Genomic DNA, 18,246 nt, shown 5'->3' with positions numbered 1-18,246 from the left:
AGAAGGTACTTACTTTCCTCTATAGGATAGACATCACTTTTGAATAGGTGCCCTGATGGTGACTATATACAGGCTCACTGTTACAAAATTACCCCCTCAGTGCATAACTCAAGGCCAGAACACAAACCCTCTACTTCTATCACAGTCGCTAAAAATTGCATGCGCAAATCTGGGTGTACACCCAATTTGCATGCACAATTTAACTAAATAACAAGCTAATTAGTGCCAATAATTGGCTTAAATAAATTACTGGCACTAATTAGATTTAATTGAAATATACGTGTGTAAATTTCGGTACAGCCTCCACACCTAAATTTTATGAGTGAGTTTAAAAAGGGGGCACGGAAATGGGAGGGTCATGGGCAGAATCGGGACCTTCCTAACATTTGCACATGTTGTTATAGACTGAAGGAGGATACATGCCTAATTTAGGTGCATACATTTGCACCAATGGGCGCACCTAAATTTAACTGCAATTCCTGGGCATAAGCGCTATTCCAGGGGTGTAGCTACGTGGGGCCATGGGGGCATGGGCCCCCGTAGATTTAGCCCTGGCCCCCCCCTGCCGCCAACCCCTTTGACCCCCCCTCCCGCCGCCAACTTACGTGCAGGACGTCAGACTCACAGAAACAGAAGCCTGCCTTTGCAGATCAGCAACGCAGCCATGCTGGAGAAGAGGACTTCGGCTGGTGGGGGTTGGGGACCCTCACCAGCAAATAACCCCCACCAGCAAAGGTACCCAATGATGGCGGTGGCGGGGGAGGGTTGGCGGCGGCAGGAAGAGGGGGTCGAAAGGGTTGGTGCTGGGGGGGTCAAAAGTGGTGGTGGTAGCAGCGAGGAGGTCAAAAATGGCAGGGGGAGGGGTTAAAAATGGCAGGGAGGTCGGCGGCACTGGGGTGGGGCTAAAATGTGCCCCTCACCTCGGGCTCTGGACCCCCCTCCCACCAAAATCTGTCTATGCCCCTGCGCTATTCTATAAACTGCACCTAACTTTGAGCATCTTTTACTAAGGTGCGCTCACTTTTTTAGCATGCGCTAAAATTGTGGGCACGCTAAACGTTAGAGACTCCCCTTAGGAATGCATTGGCATCTCTAACATTTAGCATGCCCACAATTTTAGCGCACACCAAAAATGTGAGGAAGCCTTAGTAAAAGACCCTCTTTAAGCGCAGTTTATAAAATAACACTTTTCAGCGCTGATTTTTTTGGGTGACATATATAGAATTCACCCCAAAGCGTGCACCAGTATGCTGAAACTACACCAGTATGCACAATGGCAGAGTACAAGGCACGCCTCACTGCACAAAATAACAGGACACATGACGCACATCGTCATGGACAATGCACACCTTAGGGCATAAGGTACACATCAACACAGTGAAAGACTCCTGGGCCAGTCTGGGAAGGGAGCTGACATGGGGATGAAGGGAAGATGGGAAGACATGAAGAAGAGAGGACAGAAATAAGTGAACTAAAGTGAAAAGATGGATGGGGCAAAGAAGAGAAAAATGCATTCAGCTGCATCCTGTACAGTTTATAGCTAGCTGTACAGGAAAATAATCTGGAAACACCACAGAAAGGAAGACCAAGAACTTACAGCTAGTTGAACATAAAAAATAATCTTGTGTAGCCTTATCAGCAGTCAACAAATTTGTTATGTAGTTTGCAAGAGTAACCTTTCACTTACAGACTTCAATTTAAATATGCATAACTGAAACAATTACAATTCTGGAAAATTATATACAAACTGCATACTTTTTTCTTTTGATTACACATAAATACAATTTAGCTATTTTCTAAAAAGTGGTTATAATAGTAAATAAATACAAAATAGCGAATTTACCATTATACTTCATGTGCTGGGGTAAAACCCATATAAAATGTACAACTAAAATACATTTAAACATCTTTTGAGGAATAATTCTCTGATTAAAATATTTGCTTCCCAACATTTTTGTAGACATAAATATTTTCAAAATAGTCATTTTTTAATTACATAAATAAAAAGTCTTCATTGGGAAATACTAAAGTGTCTGCTTTAAAAACAAAAAAAAAACTATTAAATTCTGTTGTGCTAACGGCACCCACAACCTTCCACAACCATATCTTGATAGTTCTTTAATACGACTTTCTCGTTTTCGTCAAGGTAGAGCATGGAGATAGCGCTGAGCTCTGTTGGGACACAGCAGGCTTTAGGAATGTTGGAGTTCACGGAATTGACCAAAGTCTGCACGATGGCGTGGTTTGTTGAATTTAAATGATCTGCCAGTGGAAATGGACACTCCCCATGACAGTAAAAGGCATGATACCCAGGAGGGGCAACTATCCAATCATTCCAACCCACATCACTGAAGTCCACATATAGAGGATGTCTCCTGCAGCTGGATTTGAGCCTTTTCCGCTGCCTATGCCTTGCTTGACGCTTCTCTCTTTTATGGAGAGGATGTCCCTTGCCATCATAGCCAAAAGTGACTAATAATGGTCTTATCTGAGACCAGCTGCCTTCATCATGATGCAAGGTCCTACTAATCCTTACGTGTCTCTTGGAGACACTGTTATCACCGTCCAAGTGAGCCACCTCAACAACAAACCCATGGTTGGGCTGGCCAAGAGCAATCCACCTCACCACAGCTGGTGTGACATCAAAGCTTTCCCATCCGCTTGTATTATGATGCACCAACCTGGTGTCCAAGAGTCTTGTGGCTGGGTCCCTAGATGTGGCTGCTGCTTTGATGATTTCATAAATATTAATGCGATGACGATTGAGGCTGTTTTTGTCAGCTGGCTCCTGAACATGTTCTCGAAAAATCCGAAGTTCTGCCGAGGTGACAAACTCCTTATCAGGAATAGAAGTTAAATTAAAGAAGAAACGTTGTACTGTTGTCCCTCTTGGTTCTGGTAGTTCTTCTAAGGCTTCTAAGTTGATGAAAGTGGGGAAGGAAAAAAAAGCTTTAATCAATAATTGAAACATGCAATGAAAAAGTGAGTAGCTTTCCTGCTAGAAACTGATAAGTTTATATCTATCATCCATATTTATCAATATATCTACATGTATGCACATGTTTTGCTTAGTAGTTTCCTTCTGTTTCTTTAGGCTTCTAGCTCAATTGGAATCAGCTTCTACTAGGATTAAAATGCCATTAGCTTCAATTAAGATTATAATGCTATCAGGTTTATCCCTTCTTCACACCCCAGTGATAGCACTCCATCAGAGCCACAGAGCAGATGTTTCTATTAAAACAAGTTTACATGGCGCCCATGTATGGCAAGTAGATGTCAATGCTGTACAATGGATGGCATTCCCTCCCACCAGAGGTTGTATATACCAGTGGTTCCCAAACCTGGTCCTAGAGGCACCCCAGCCTGTCAGCTTTTCAGGATGTCCACAATGAATATTCTTGAGAGAGAGATCTGCATGCACTGCCTCCACTGCATGAAAATCTCTCTCGTGAATATTCATTGTGGATCCTGAAAGACTGGCTGGGGTGTCTCCAGGACCAGGTTTAGAATCCACTGGTTTACACTGATTTTCCTTCCTTCCTTTCCCAGCCTCCTTTGGGGTAACAGATTGAAGGGCAGAAGCCAGGCTTGGGACTAGATCCTTTATTCTTTGCATGGCAGTACACAGCTCACACAGTCACTGAAGTGAAAGGACAGGCTTACCAGCAACTTAAAGCTTATAAGATTCAGAGACACATAGTTCATTTGTCTGTATTTAGAAAATCTCAGTGCCGTATGCATTCCACAAGTTTCCAATAACTTATATAAAAAAGAGATTTTGCATAAAAAAGATACCCAGAACTCAACACTATAGTTAGCCATAGTTTGTTTATTTATTTATTTATTTATTTGCTGCATTTGTATCCCACATTTTCCCACCTGTTTGCAGGCTCAATGTGGCTTACAGTATGTTACAACGACAATCACATCAATGGAATAAGAATTTCAGAATACAGATACAGATAAGGTGCATAGGAATATCATGGCAATCATATTAATGGAATAAGAGTTTCAGAATTGTTCCAATTGTTTAACAAGATTAGAACTGATTGAGGATCTGAGGAAATACATGCACTTCACTTTTTAAAAATATGACTTTAGGACCAGATTCTATATACGGTGCCTAGAAAACATTTCCACATAAGTGTATTCTAAAGTGGTGCCTAGATGTAGGCACCACTTAGTTGATATCCTGGTGCCTAAAACTACGCGCCTCCATTTAGACCAATGAAAACATGGCGTAAATCCTGGTGCATAGATTTAGGTGCAGAGGGCCATATTCTATAACAATGCATGTAAATTTTGAAACACCCACGAAATGCCCATTTCCCCACCCATAATCACCTGCGTGTATTAAAATTTAGGTATAGTGCGTTACAGATACACTAGGGGAGTTGTGTGCATAAATTCTAATTAATGCCAATTGGTGCTCATTATTGCTTGTTAAGTGCTGTTAATAACACTGATTGGTTTGTTAGACCAATTAAGTTACGCACGTTGATACAGAATATGCTTGGATTTCAGTGCGGAACCCTAGGCGTGCTATATAGAATCTAGGGTTAATACCAAACCCTGAATCCAATTTCTAGACATCCCTATGCTACTTAATCATGAATTTCAAGAAACAAATGATGACCTAGTTAAACAGCACAGATTCAACATTTGTGACATTGCAGAAAATCCACCCTACTCTTTCATTCAGAAACTATGACTGACAGCCAGATGCAGTAACTCAATGGAAAGAGCCCTTCCCTTACTGATCCCTTAGCGTATCGGTAAAAAATGGGCATGCATGAAGGAAATCGCATGCACATGAGCTGCTCGCTGTTAGCTCATTTGCACGCGATTTCCTTCCTAAGGAGGGGAAGCTAGTCAGCCAGCCGAGCATGCGCAGAGCAGCCAATTGTTATGCTGGCTGCTCTGCGCATGCCAAAGGCGGCTTCATACATGTCACTCTCAAAAAAAAAAGGACATCCCCGATGAGCACTTGGACATTTTTTTCTTCAGATTTTGTGATGGGTGTCCTTTTTGGACGTGTTTTTCTTAGGTGCCCAAAATGACCACCGCTGGGGAGAATTGGGGATCGGGACGTGCGAGGACGTCCAAATCAAAACTATTTGGATGTCCCTTTCGATTATGCCCCTCCAGGTCTCTCTCAGCCAATCACAGCACATTTAGCTGACACCAGTGATGGCTAAACGCACTGTGATTGGCTGATAGAGACCTGGAGGGGCATAATGGAAAGGGACGTCCAAATAGTTTTGATTTGGGCGTCCTCACACGTCCCGATCCCCGATTCTCTCCAGCGGTGGGCATTTCGGGCACGTAAGAAAAACACATCCAAAAAGGACGCCCATCATAAAATCTGAAGAAAAAAAACATCCAGGTGTTAGTCTGGGGCGTCCTTTTTTTTTGAGTGAAGGATGTCCAAGTGTTAGCACTTGAAAGGACGTCACTTGGACATTTTTTTCTTCCGATTTTTGCAATGATCATCCTCCTCTGCATGGGTCCTGTTCACAGCAGCCCCAACGAGAGGTGCAGACCTCCCGTTTGGTTTTCCATGGTGCATGGGGTCGGAAACGATAGTGTGTCACATCGCATTCACATTATAATAGTAATTAGGTCATTTGCATTCCGTTTTCGTTAGCTGCTACCGTGACAGGAAAATGGCTCGGAGAACCCTTTTGTGCATGTCCCGGTTTACTACTTTTGTGCTAAACTGGCTAGAACCAGTTTAAAAACCAGGTTGCTGGCTCGTTAAGTTTAGTGCATCTGGCCCTGAGTGTATCATTCTGACTCCGGCTCTTCCCTGGAAATACCCAGGGGTGGAACTAGGAAAGTTGAATGCTGTAGATTAGTTACAATTAAACAAAGTTGTTCCCGTTCCTGCATTTTAACTCAATTATGTCTGTGTATTCATCCTAAGAAGTGATAAACTAATTTCTTTGTTGGAGAAAAGTGTGGAGAGGTCCCAAGAAACAATTATCTTCACCTTCCTTGACAAGCAGGAAGGTGCAAAAAAAAAATGCCCTCTCTGGTTAAGATTTTACCAGTTTATATCAAAACAACCACAGAGTGAAATTGCCCTTTCTTGTAAAAGAGGCCCTAAATATTAAACTCCAGGATTTTTCAGATAAAGGAATTACAAAAGGCCAGATTCCCTTCATAATAAGAGAATTAAGAAATAGTTCAGTACCACAGATTAAAATTTTTCTCCTCTCCCCCCCCCCCCCCCCCCCCCCATGGCAATGAAATATTTTATGTGCTTCAACAAAAATCACAAAGCATACTACAATATTTGGGATTTTCTGATGAAAATAAATTAAATCACAGTTTTGTTCGATTTTTTTGTTTTTAAATTGCCAATCTTATTTTAATTCATCTTGAAAATCCTGAATGCCAGAACTGTGCTCTTGGTTTTAAACTATTAAACATGTCTCCGATTTAACCTAGAAAGTCTTTAGAGTCAAAGCTCTGCCAGCCTGAATGAATCATGCACTTGTCTCCTCCTATTCCTTACCCAGAGTTTACTTTCATATATATACAGAAGCACAAACCACAGTGGAAGGTTAAATTTGATCATTAATCTCTATCCTCGATATAAAACAATTTAATCATCGGTCTCAAGCTGCTTCCTTTGTATAATTTTATTGAAATCTAACAAAAATGTTTTCATCATAGCTCCATGTTAAAATATATGTAATAATATGTGTGTTCATGAATAATTTTGCAGTGAAGCTACAACATACCAGCACTGAAGTGTTATCATAAGTTATTTAAAGGATTTAGAATTACACTCAAAATAAATTGCAGAGAAAGCACAGACTATAAGCCACTAAATTTAACACTTAACAAACAGTCTTAATAACAGGGAATCTGTGGAATCCAGTTAAAGACAGCACTATGGCACTGATGGAAGGCCAGTTGTTAAAAAGGACTATTATTGATGTATGGAAAAAGACGTGCTGACGGCTGTTTCTTTCTGAAGAAAACGTTTAGAAAATTATCTAAATAAACTTCAAGACAATTTCCAATTGTCAGGAAAGAATTCTGCATTGTTGGTACAAAACACACTGCACCCACATTTTCAATTTGCTCTGTAATCAGGCTTTAATAATATCCAAGAATGCATTTTAATACAGGGATGGAAAAATGTATAAAGTTAAATAAATAAATACAAAATCAAAACTGGCAAGCTTTTGATCTAGATCAACCTGTCCTGGGGGAACTCCAGCCAGAGAGGTTTTCAGGATATCTGCAACGAATATTCATGAGTTTGATTTGCCTGCAGTGGAGGCAGTGCATGCAAATCTAACCACGACTATTTATTGTGGATATCCCGAAAACCTGATTGGTTGGAGTTCACCCAGGACAAGTGTGGGGAAATGTGTATTGTACAGCCACACCGTTTCCATCGGCATCATCGTGTTGCGATGAAACCCCAAGTACGTACTTCCCCTGACCTTTCAGGTGCACTTTACACCCAACGGGCAGCCCTAGCAATCCCTGTTATCTTTCTTCCTCTGAAGCTTTACAATAGGACTCATTCATTCAGCTTTAACGCTATAAAGTCACTCTGGAAACAATCCAGTTTGAATTGTTCGATTGATATCTCAGGAGGATTAGAATGCTAAAGAGGGACCCAAATTAACTGTAAGATTAGGCGATATTTCTGGTCTATGGCATTAGAAATTAAGGCTATCTGTGAAAAATGTGGATCCAATTTGAAAAGAAAAATAAAAGAACATGTGGGTTTAGGGGAGGAGAAAAGCTTTTCGGTACAAGTGCATTCCTTAATGGCGGGTTTAGAGTGACGTCATCCCTTCGAATTTATCGAATTAGCTTATTGTTTTGGAATACCTTATTGACAAATCTGCGACATACAGTTTCCCCTGCTTGGTAAGCTGCAGAAAATACATTGCCAAGCCACCTAAAACTAATGAGGCCAGCAAGGGAGGGTAGCGCTTTATAGCGCTGGCGGTGCAAGAGCTTGCTCAAAGATTCTGGCACGGGAGCGCCCCCTACCTTCATGGTGGAAGCTGCGCACTGTGTTGGCCCGGCTGGCCGCCTTCTCCTGCTGGTAGTCCAGGGGCAGCTCGTGCGGGCTGCCGGCCGAGTGCAGGTGGTACAGGTCCCGCATGTACTGCGGGATGACAGCGTGCTTGCTGGGATTCGGCCGTCGCTTCAGCCCGAACATGTGCAGTAGGCGGAGCTCGAACTCGCTCAGGATGTCTTTGGACTGCTGAGGTGTGGCCCGGCCCGATTCGGCGAACTTTCGGCGACCCACCTCCGTGATGAGCCCGGCCGATCCGCCCAGCAGAACCTGGTAGAACAGGAGCAGCAGCAGCGAGCGGATCCCGGCAACCATGGTCAACCTGCAGAGAGCAGCACACATTACTCGGACTTCAGAACGTGGGGTCGAGGGGTGAAAAGGTCTTTGGACGAGCACAATCATATCTAGGCAATGATATCCCTGCCCCCACCCACATAGATAGCACCCCAACATAAATAGTAAAGGATCTTAACAAAAAAAGGAGCAGAGCTCGCTGGTACAAATATAGCACAGGGGTCAGCTCTGTAAGTGCATGAGCATCCCCAGTATCGAACAAATTCCTTGACTATATCCAGGGAGAGGTCATTTCCATTGGGCTTAGCGCCCCCCCCCCCCCCCAATAATTGTGAAAAGTTGGCTCCCCTATGAAGTTCAGAGCAATCAGTCGGTTTTAGGTGTATGATGTAGTGCAAGATTCCCCATCAACTAATTTTGAGGTAACAAAATGAAAACGCATCCGTGTACACAGGAGATATTGGGGGGAGGGGGTGGAATGCACACGAGATGGGGAAAAGCTTGACTGTAGTGAGCCGAACTAGCATAGAAAATATGCGAAGAGCCAGGGAGTCATAAGGACGGTACAGACTTTTTTTAAATCAAGGGCAAGGTGTTAACAGCCATCATAAACTAACTAGAGGATGAAAGCTGAGCAAGCGAGAAGATGGGGTGCCGCACGTGGGTAGCAGAAGTTGTTTACCTTACAGGAAGGTAGTGTTGTGTCTGCCACAGGATTAGATCATAAGGTTACAGACAGACACTCCGCTTACAGGTGTTAAAAACATTGAGCATACATAGAGGTTGCTATTGGCCGTTAATACAAATCAAAAGACAGACCAAAGCAAAAAAAAAAAAAAAAAATCTAGCTACCAGAAGGAAAATTCCGATAGACTACGAAGCATTACTTGGATAATCGGGTTCTTCATGGGAAATGCGCATTAAAAGTAAACTTTATTCAAAGCAACCCTCCTGCGACTTCGTAGGATTAATGGTTACTAGCGGCCCTGGCTCTTACTATTGTGGATCTGGACAAAATCCTTGGTACGTAGGCCTTCACCCAAAACGTGTGTGTGTTTGGGGGGGGGGGGTGTCTGTATGAACCAAAAAGTAACATAAATAAAATAAAAATAAATCCCTTTAATATCAACACTTAAACAGACGTAGCGGTAAACCTTAGAAGTGAAGCCATCCTTTGTAGCCACTGGATCTCTAGTACGAAAAATATTTGTACTTTCTTTCAGAGGTCTGCATCCTCAGCCCCATAGTTTCTAGAAACGGTACAGTATCTCCCGATGTACCAAGAATCGCCCTACTAGCTGCTATTGCAAAGCAATACCTGTGTGCCGCGTTTATGCCTGGATGAGGGTTTTCTACTTTCAGTGTGTTTTTTCCACATCACTTGGTGTTATTCCAACCTGTTCCCCTCCACAGCTGTTATGCAGAAAGGAGCAAATCTCCAAAGTACGTTCCGCCTCTTCCTAAACATACTTCAAAAGCAGCTGGTAAAGTCAGTAGGCAGCCACAGCAATTTTTTTTAAACCCTCCCTTCAGACTTTAAAAATAGGTCTGGACAAGTAGGGATCAACAAGTTGCCTTCCTCGTCTCCCTTCTGTTTAAGATGCCTTACTTAGCTGCACCAGATTGGAGTTATACAGCTGGAGAGTTAAGTGCATGCTGCTAATGGTCGCTGTCTTTGATCCCGATAAAATCCAGTGCATGAAGCTGGTCTCTTCTCTTCCGTTGGTTGCTGAAGGGGGAGCTTTCTCTGCCCCCTAGTCCTTTAGTTTTGCAGGCTGTCTCGCTTGTCACAAGCAGAAACACGTGTTTTCTCTGTTTCTGGAGACACAGGTAGACACCGGGGATGCCCGTCCGCCTCTCGCTGTAAATTGATTGAGCTGGGTTACTGCTTCCCTCCTTTGCTTTTTGTTTCTATGCTCTGTGACGTCACAGCCCCGGAGGCTTGAGAGTTCTCTGCCAATCAGAGGCGGGTTGCGCTCGCGGTCCGGGCCGGGCAGGGTCGGAGCTGTGCGGCTGTCGCCCTTTCCCCCACCCTGACCGCCTGTCTTTCGCACGGGACAACTCCCTGGACCGGCCCAACGTCAAGGGCACCTTTTGGCTCAAGGTTTCCCTCTCCTCGGCTCCTCTGTCGTAATTTATGTTTTTTTTTTAGCTCCATGCGTGTGCACGAACAGCCGCCTCCTCCACCTCTCCCGCTGTGGCTGTTGGAGGTGTCACTGTATCTGCCACAGTGCAAACTTTCGGCAAAACCCTTTCCCTGCTGGAATATAATGACTGCAAAAGCTAAGGGTTACACTGCAGCCCCCCGGCAGATCTCGAGCCACTGAAAGGTGGTCGGTGCCCGAAAGAAGGAACTTAAAAAACTTCATATGCAGCTGCGCTTTAGGTTTGAATGCAACATCGTTCAGATTTATGAATACAGAGCGATGCGTAAAACCGAATCATTTTCTGACTTAAACAGAATGCGTCCGCGCTGGCAATAGACCTGTAGCAAATTCGGCCCCTTAATTCTGAAGCATAATTTTTGTAAAGGGAATAAATCTGCGCGGCAAACGCAGGGCATATAATAGTGTATTGGGTAGCAGGCTGACTGCAAATTGAACTCCAGTGTCTGAAGGGATCTTTATAAAAGTTCACAACTTTGCAGCTCAGTCGTGCCAAAACTCTTGCAAAGCGAAGCTCCAGGAAGTGAGCTTTTGAATTAAAACTAGATTCAGTGCGCCTACAAGCGGAGAGCTAGAGGAAAGTCAGGTATTATTGAGATTGATGTAAAAGGGGGCAAAAGACGACTGCAGAGAAGTATGATAATGTTAATAATATTAAAATTATAATCCGCGCCTTTTCTAACCCATCTTAAGTATTTATAAGGAAAAGATACCTTAATTTTATGAAGTATTAGCAAACGTATCTGGTGTTAATCAGAATTTGTCTAGTTTCTTTCAGAAACACAATACTTTAAATTGTAAAATCAGTTATTGTTTTTTCTCTGGGGGATGCTATTCGTGCAATCAAATCCCGTGGCTGTTATTTTAGCTGTTAATTGTAGTGGAAGTCATTGGAGAGAGTAATTGACTGTTTCTGTCACCAAGAAATGATAGTAGAGAATGAGGTCATCCATATCCATCTGGGGAAAATTCACCAGTATGGCTCTGCTTTCACTCAAGTGCACTCTCCCTGCCCGTCTTCAACTCTTTGCTTAAAGCCCACCTCTTCAATGCTGCGTTCGGCACCTAACCCTTACCGTTCAGTGAATCCAGACTGCCCCAATTTGACTGCCCCTATCGAACCGACCGTTCAATTGTCTATTAGATTGTAAGCTCTTTGAGCAGGGACTGTCTCTCTTTGTTAAATTGTACAGCGCTGCGTAACCCTAGTAGCGCTCTAGAAATGTTAAGTAGTAGTAGTAGTAGAATCCATATTCATAGCATCTCTGATAGGTGATTCAGCTATCAGTCAAGACAGTCATACTCCCTAAACTGCATTATTGCTGTCCCTAGTAGTGTATGCATACCTAACACCTGTCTCTTACTAACAACTCCATTTCCCATGTGTAAAGTAGTTTTTGGTATTGCCCAGAAATTGTCATCTCCCTTCAAATTGTGGTATATGTTATGTTCTCTGTGTGTATGAAAGGTGAGGGACTTCTAGTGAGGGTAAAATTGAATGAGACCAGGGAAAATTAAAGAGAGCCGGTGGTCCCAATAGGGAGCAAAATAAAATGCTCGATTACATCCATGTGAACACCCTTCAAGTTTTTTGGTCCCAGATCTGTTCTTATTTAATAAATACGTTTCCTCCACCACATTCTACACCTTATATAAGTTGTCAAAATACAATTATTTAGCTATTCAATTTTCTCAATTTTTCAAATGTTGCCTCAGTGGTGCTTAATTGTCCAATAGTTATTTTTTGGCAATTTATATGGCACCAAATTCCTCATCAGCTTCTAAATAATCATTTTAGTTTTTTCAAAGCACTTATCTTATAGATATTCGGACTGGGGGCTCAAAGCCCATGGACATGTTTAAACATTTGCATCCCACTCTATCTTCGGGTTCCAAAGAAAAGTCCAGAAAGAAGCATGATCTATTTAACTTGATTTGTTGTTCTGGCTATTTCTTTATCACATGACTAGAGGGGTTAATTGCACAAATCTATAAACATGGGGCTACCAGTAGCCCAAATAAAATTATAGAGGTGACTAGTGTGTAAAGTCCTCAATACATGAGTACTGCAATTCCTAATGATAGCAAAAGTCAGTGCAGAAATCAGACTGGGCTCATCCCAAGGCATTAACCTGCAGACCCATATCCTAACCCTACAAACAAAAAAGCATGTTCCCTAAGACAATCTTTTACTCCTGGAGGAATTCTGTGGAATTCAGAATTTGTACAAATTTCCCTGCCTATGCAGAATTCTATATATGGTGCCTAGCAAATCGGTGTTGAAACATATGCGCATAAAGAAAAGTGTGGTGCAAATGCCCACACTTAAATTTACACATGTAGCGCTATTATTCTGTAATTACCCGGGTGACTCCAAGCCACACCCCTGTTCCACTCTGAAATGCCCATGAGCCTCCCATTTCCATGCCTTTTTTTTGGACCATGCATAAATTTTAGGCATGGATCCTGTGCCTAACTTTGTACACGTTCATTCCAATTAAATTAGTGTCAATAATTGCTTCTTAAAAAGCTAATTATTGGCACTAATTGACTTGTTATTCAAATAAATTGTGTGCACAAATCGGGAACGCACTTAAATTTGCATGCACATTTTTTGACATCCTTTTTAGAATCAGGGGGTTACTATGGGTTGTACTATGAGGTAAATGTTAGTGTTGACTCCCGCTAACATTTACCATGTGGTAAGACAGTGTAAAAATGCCATGCCATGCTGAGGGGTCCTTTTACTAAGCCACGGTAAGAAGTGGCCTGAGGCAGTGTACACGCTTGTTTTGGGCACGTACCGGGCCAGATTTTACCTTGTCTGCAAAAAATGACTTTTTTTAATGGGATGGGAAAAGGGCATGCGGTAAAACTGAAACCAGCGTGCATTCAAAACTGGCCTGAGACCTTAACGCCACCCATTGATCTAGCAGTAAGGGCTCACGTGCTACATGCTCGGTGACCCGTCAGTGTGTGCCAACTGCGGATTACTGCAGGTAACAGTTTGTGTGGAAGGAAATAAATAAATCAGGCATTATGGACGTGTGCTAAATCCAAAATTACCACCAGGGGGCATACTGCCCTGGCAGTAGTCCCATTTTGGCTTGCGTTGCATGCGCATAGAGCCTACCGTGGTTTAGTAAAAGGTCCCCTAACTGTTTAATGCAACAGTGGGCATGACTGAAGTGGAGCCGGGAGTAGTCTTGCCTGATAGTTTTCAAGACTACCACTAGGGGGCAGAGGCGCCATTTTGTGAGATGGCACTGACCCAGGTGGCATGGAGGGGGGGGGGGGGTCAGGTGAGGATCAGATAGCAGGAGGATGTCAGGGAGGTATATTGCTAATGAAATGGCCTTTTAGACTTTATTTTACCTTCTCAGCCTCTTCCAGCATTACATGCCCACTCTGCCACTACATGCAACGCAGAACTTGTGTGCCCCTTGCATTTACTGCACTTTTGTTTGCCCTTCTGTCATGCAGAACATGGCAAAACTTACTGCACTTTAGTAAAAGGGACCCCATAGTTCCTTGCCCCTTGGTATATAAGAGCATCAGCATTGATGCAAGAGTATAGAGTGCCCTAGGTGAACCTTCAGCCATATGCCCCCTTCAATTAACATTCAGGCCCCTAATTTACCCCTCCCCCTGCGAGACATCATGCTTTAAAATACTAAACTTTGTTATGCGTGCATGTGTGTGTGTGTGTGTGTGTGTGTGTGTCTGTGTGTGCGTGCGTGTGTCATACACAAACCAATAATGAGAACAATTTCCAAAAGTCATTTGTCCAGGTAAATGGGCTATTTGGAAATTCCCCTTCCTTCCTATAGGTTAAAGTATGTTCTGATGGTTCCTTGAGTTTGTGTGAATGCAAGGATCTATTGTTTTGCTTTGGCTAGATCTGCTCATTGCTTCTTCCCAGATGTTGCTACCCTAGGTGATCAACTAGTCTTGTCTAATGGTTGGTCCAGCCCTGAATAGCATTTTTAAATTTAATACGTGAACACTTGTTATACCACCATTCCTGAAACATCATGGCAGTTTACAAAGAACTAGTTCAAAGCGGAGTATACAAATTATAACAACGATAAACAGACATGAACAATCCCCAGTGGGCTTCATTGGTTCACATTCAAACAACCAAACTTTAGTTTTCAGTTTCTGCTTTGTCCCAAACTAGGTGATAAGTTTTGGCTGAAAGTGTTTACACAGTTTCAGTAGCAGTTTCAGCTGAAACTGAAAAAAAAAGCAGTTTTGGTTGGCCTATATCAAAAGCCTTCTCTGCGTTGGCAGAAATGGCAATCAACTTTGGTGGTAAGGTGGAAGTCAAAGTAAACAGATTCAAAAGAGTATAGCAGTCTCAAACATCATTCTATCTCACATAAATCTGGTTTGATCATGATGTATAAGATCATCAAGGACAAAGATCGATTGTTGAGCCAGTACTGTAGCATATATTTATTTTCTAAATTGATGAGAGAAATCAGTCTATAATTCTCAGGATCCAGTTTACTGATGACCACAAAGGACCCTTTGGCTTTCCCCTTCTCCAAAAACAAATTTCAAGGTAGGGGTCGACTCAATGAAGAAGACACAATAAAATGTAACCATTAGACTATCAGGACCAGGAGCTTTATGTAAAGAAAGATATTTCAAATGCTTCCTGGATCTCTGCATCAGAAATATTTTTATCCAGAGCAGCTTGTTGACACACAGTTAGCTGAGTATGGATTATTGACTTACAAAAGTCAGCTATTTCTGGTACCTCTAAAGAGGATTCAGCAGTATAAAGGGTTTTGCAAAATTTGAAATTCATCTAGAACGTCTACATTATTCACCTTTTTTGAACCATCTGAAGTAACAATTGACATCACCCGTCACTGTAACATGGTGGTAACCACCCAATTCGCTGGGTTACCGCTGTGCAAGCCATTTCTGGGGGGTTTCTTTTACCCCAGAAATGGTGTACGCTTGGGGTGGAACTACTGCCTAATCCCGCGTTGGGCATACCGATATTTTATAAAAGACCCCCCCTCAGTAAAGACTGTTGCAGCAGCAACTGCATTAAACTGAACACTGGCACAGACATTCAGTAAAACAATCACAACTACTGTTGCTGTAAATTTAATATAAGCTAGCTGAATATAACTGCTATTCAGATCATTTTTGCAGGCTGTTCTCACTCCATCTCTTTACTTTTTTTTTTTTTTAATTTTAATTGATTTTCAAATAAGATAACTTGAATCAGGAAAATGCAAGCATGCAATATAGAATAATAAAGCAATCTAAGAATAAACATTCTAACTTACAGAAAATTAGACCACACTCAGAGCTAAGACGTGGCAAAAAAACAAAGAAAGTTGGCCTAAGGAAAAATATTACTGAAAAAAATAAGTAGGTTCAGCTAACTAAATAATATACTCCAATTTATAATAACTAAGATTGTGATAATCAAACGGCTGCAACCCTCTTAAAAAGAAGTGAAGCTGTGAAGGATCATAAACCACATATTCAGTATTACCTAACAAAATTGTATATTTACAAGATATCACAGTTGAAACTTGGCTCTAATAGATAGTACTCGAGAACGAACATCAGGGAAAATAGAAAAATTCTCTGCTCCATCTATACAATGTGGATTTATTTATTTCCATTTAGATTTGGGTTTTTTTTGGCCTAATACTATCCATATAGCAACAAAAATGTATAGATAGGCAAGTTATTTGTTCATCAGCCATTGGTACACGTATAATTTGCTTAGAATATCTGCCTGAATAGTTTTGTGTATACAGCAACAGCCTGGACTGAACTGCGACTTGTTTGGACTGCTTACCATGTAAAATGCCAGATTCTATATAAGGCGCCTAAAAAATCTGTGTGGTAAACATTTCTGCGTAAGTGTATTCTATAAGCAGCATCTAGGTATATAGAATATGCTTAGTTGATATCCCAGTGCCTAAAACTTTGCGCCTCCATTTACATCAACAAAAATGTGGCATAAATCCCTGTGCATAGATTTACACACACTAGGCTATATTCTATAACTACATGTGTAAGTTTTGGAATGCCCACGAAACGCTCATTTCCCCACTTATAACCACGCCCCTTTTGAACAGTGCACATTAGAATTTGGGCGCAGTTCATTACAGAATCGAGTTGTGTGCATAAATTCTAATTATTGCCAATTAGTGTTCATTATTGCTTGTTAAGTGCTGTTATTCACACTGAATATCTTGTTTAGCCAATTAAGTTACACTCGTTGTTATGGAATACGCTTAGGTTTCATCTCAGAACACTAGGTGCAATATATGGAATCCAGAGGAAAAGGGGGAAGAATGGTAAAACCTTGAAGCAAGTCTTACCCCTCAGGACCCAAAGCAGGTAAGACATTTTCTTTTCTTGTTCACATCTTTGGCCCTTGGACCATCTTCCAAGATTTGTCTGAGGGACCTGCTCTAGAAATACAAACGTACAGCCTCATGTACAAGATTTATACCTTATTTACCAACCCACAGTAACATCGTACATGTGTATGCTATTTTACTGTAGAAAGCATACTGTGGAATATTGCAGATGCGAATATTGCATATTCCCAGCTGCTATTGTTTGATGTGCCAGCATTGTAATTAAAACAATGATCCCCTTACTCTGATCCATTTAAACAAAGGGGAAAATTCTATATATGGCGCTGAACATTAGGCGCTACTTTTGCACTGAATTTTTAGTACAAAAAAGCATTCTAACGGATGTAAGGTGCTGAAATGAGCAAAAATGACAGATCCACATGAAAACGCACTTATGTGCCCATTTATAGAATAAAGCCTAAATGTTTCCATGTGGATCTGCAAAGGGGGCATGGCCATGGGAGGGGCATGGGTGAACCAAGGGTGTTCCCTTAAAATGCACACGGTGTTACAGAATTTGAGGGATCCGCATCCAATTTGCGCACTAAAATTTACACCTGGCTTCAGTTGGTGTAACTTTTCACCCACAGTTGTGCATAAATCATGGTGCTATCCACTATTCTATAAAGAGTGCATTATAGAATACCATTCAGCATCAATTTTTGTTGGTGCTGAATTCTGAGCAACATTTATAGAATTTACCCCAAAGAGTGTCTCCCCAGACTGCTCAATTCCCTGATTCATGTTTATATAGAAGCTGCGTCTTATAGACACCTCCCCCCACCCTGGTATCATGTTAGAATAGAGGTAAAATGGTGAGCCCCCCGAGGACCAATTTAGAATAGAGGTGAAATGACAAGGCCCCACCCCACCCTGGGACCATGTAGGTCTCCTCCCCACCACACCCTGGGACCATGTTAGAATAGAGGTGAAATGACAAGTTCTACTCCCACCCTGGGACCATGTTAGAATAGAAGTGAAATGGTGACCTCCTCCTCCCCCCACCCTAGAGCCATTTTAGAATAGAGGTAAAATGGCAAACACCTCCACCCCCCCCCCCCCCCCCCAGGAGCATGTTAGAATAGAGGTGAAATGGTGAAGGTGCAGAAAGAACCAAGAATAGGTAAATATTATTGGTCCATGAGGTTCGGGGCAGCAGAGGTTTGGGAGCTCTCTGGTGGGGGGGGGGGGGTCTCCCTATGCTAGAGGTTATACACCAGTGACGCCCAGGGACCTGTTGATTGTGGACCCCAATTTGGGGATCCCATGCTCTATTTTTAATCTTCCATTGTCTTCAGCTCTGAAGGTGAAGTAAATTTTTAGTGGTAAT

At 42.2% G+C, this 18,246-nt stretch overlaps 1 protein-coding gene across 1 annotated transcript; it reads right to left on the bottom strand.

Annotated features, from left to right (window-relative positions):
* Positions 1-1,177: 1,177 nt before the first annotated feature.
* On the bottom strand, positions 1,178-10,211 carry BMP2 (bone morphogenetic protein 2). The gene is made up of 3 exons (XM_030194989.1): positions 9,666-10,211; positions 8,026-8,375; positions 1,178-2,916 (listed from the first exon to the last, which is right to left on the bottom strand). The coding sequence occupies exons 2-3, from the start codon at positions 8,366-8,368 to the stop codon at positions 2,075-2,077; spliced, it is 1,185 nt and encodes a 394-aa protein (XP_030050849.1). The 5' UTR covers positions 8,369-8,375; positions 9,666-10,211; the 3' UTR covers positions 1,178-2,074.
* Between the last annotated feature and the right edge of the window lie 8,035 nt (positions 10,212-18,246).

The sequence above is a fragment of the Microcaecilia unicolor genome, chromosome 3 (assembly GCF_901765095.1).
Source record: "Microcaecilia unicolor chromosome 3, aMicUni1.1, whole genome shotgun sequence".
NCBI lineage: Eukaryota > Metazoa > Chordata > Amphibia > Gymnophiona > Siphonopidae > Microcaecilia > Microcaecilia unicolor.
This window is presented reverse-complemented; position numbering and strand designations above follow the sequence as displayed.

Coding starts and splice junctions, on each gene's coding strand:
- BMP2 (XM_030194989.1), bottom strand. CDS start 8,368: ATGGTTGCCGGGATCCGCTCGCTGCTGCTGCTCCTGTTCTACCAGGTT. Junction 2,917..8,025: donor GCGCAGCTTCCACCATGAAG/GTAGGGGGCGCT, acceptor TCATCAACTTAG/AAGCCTTAGAAGAACTACCA.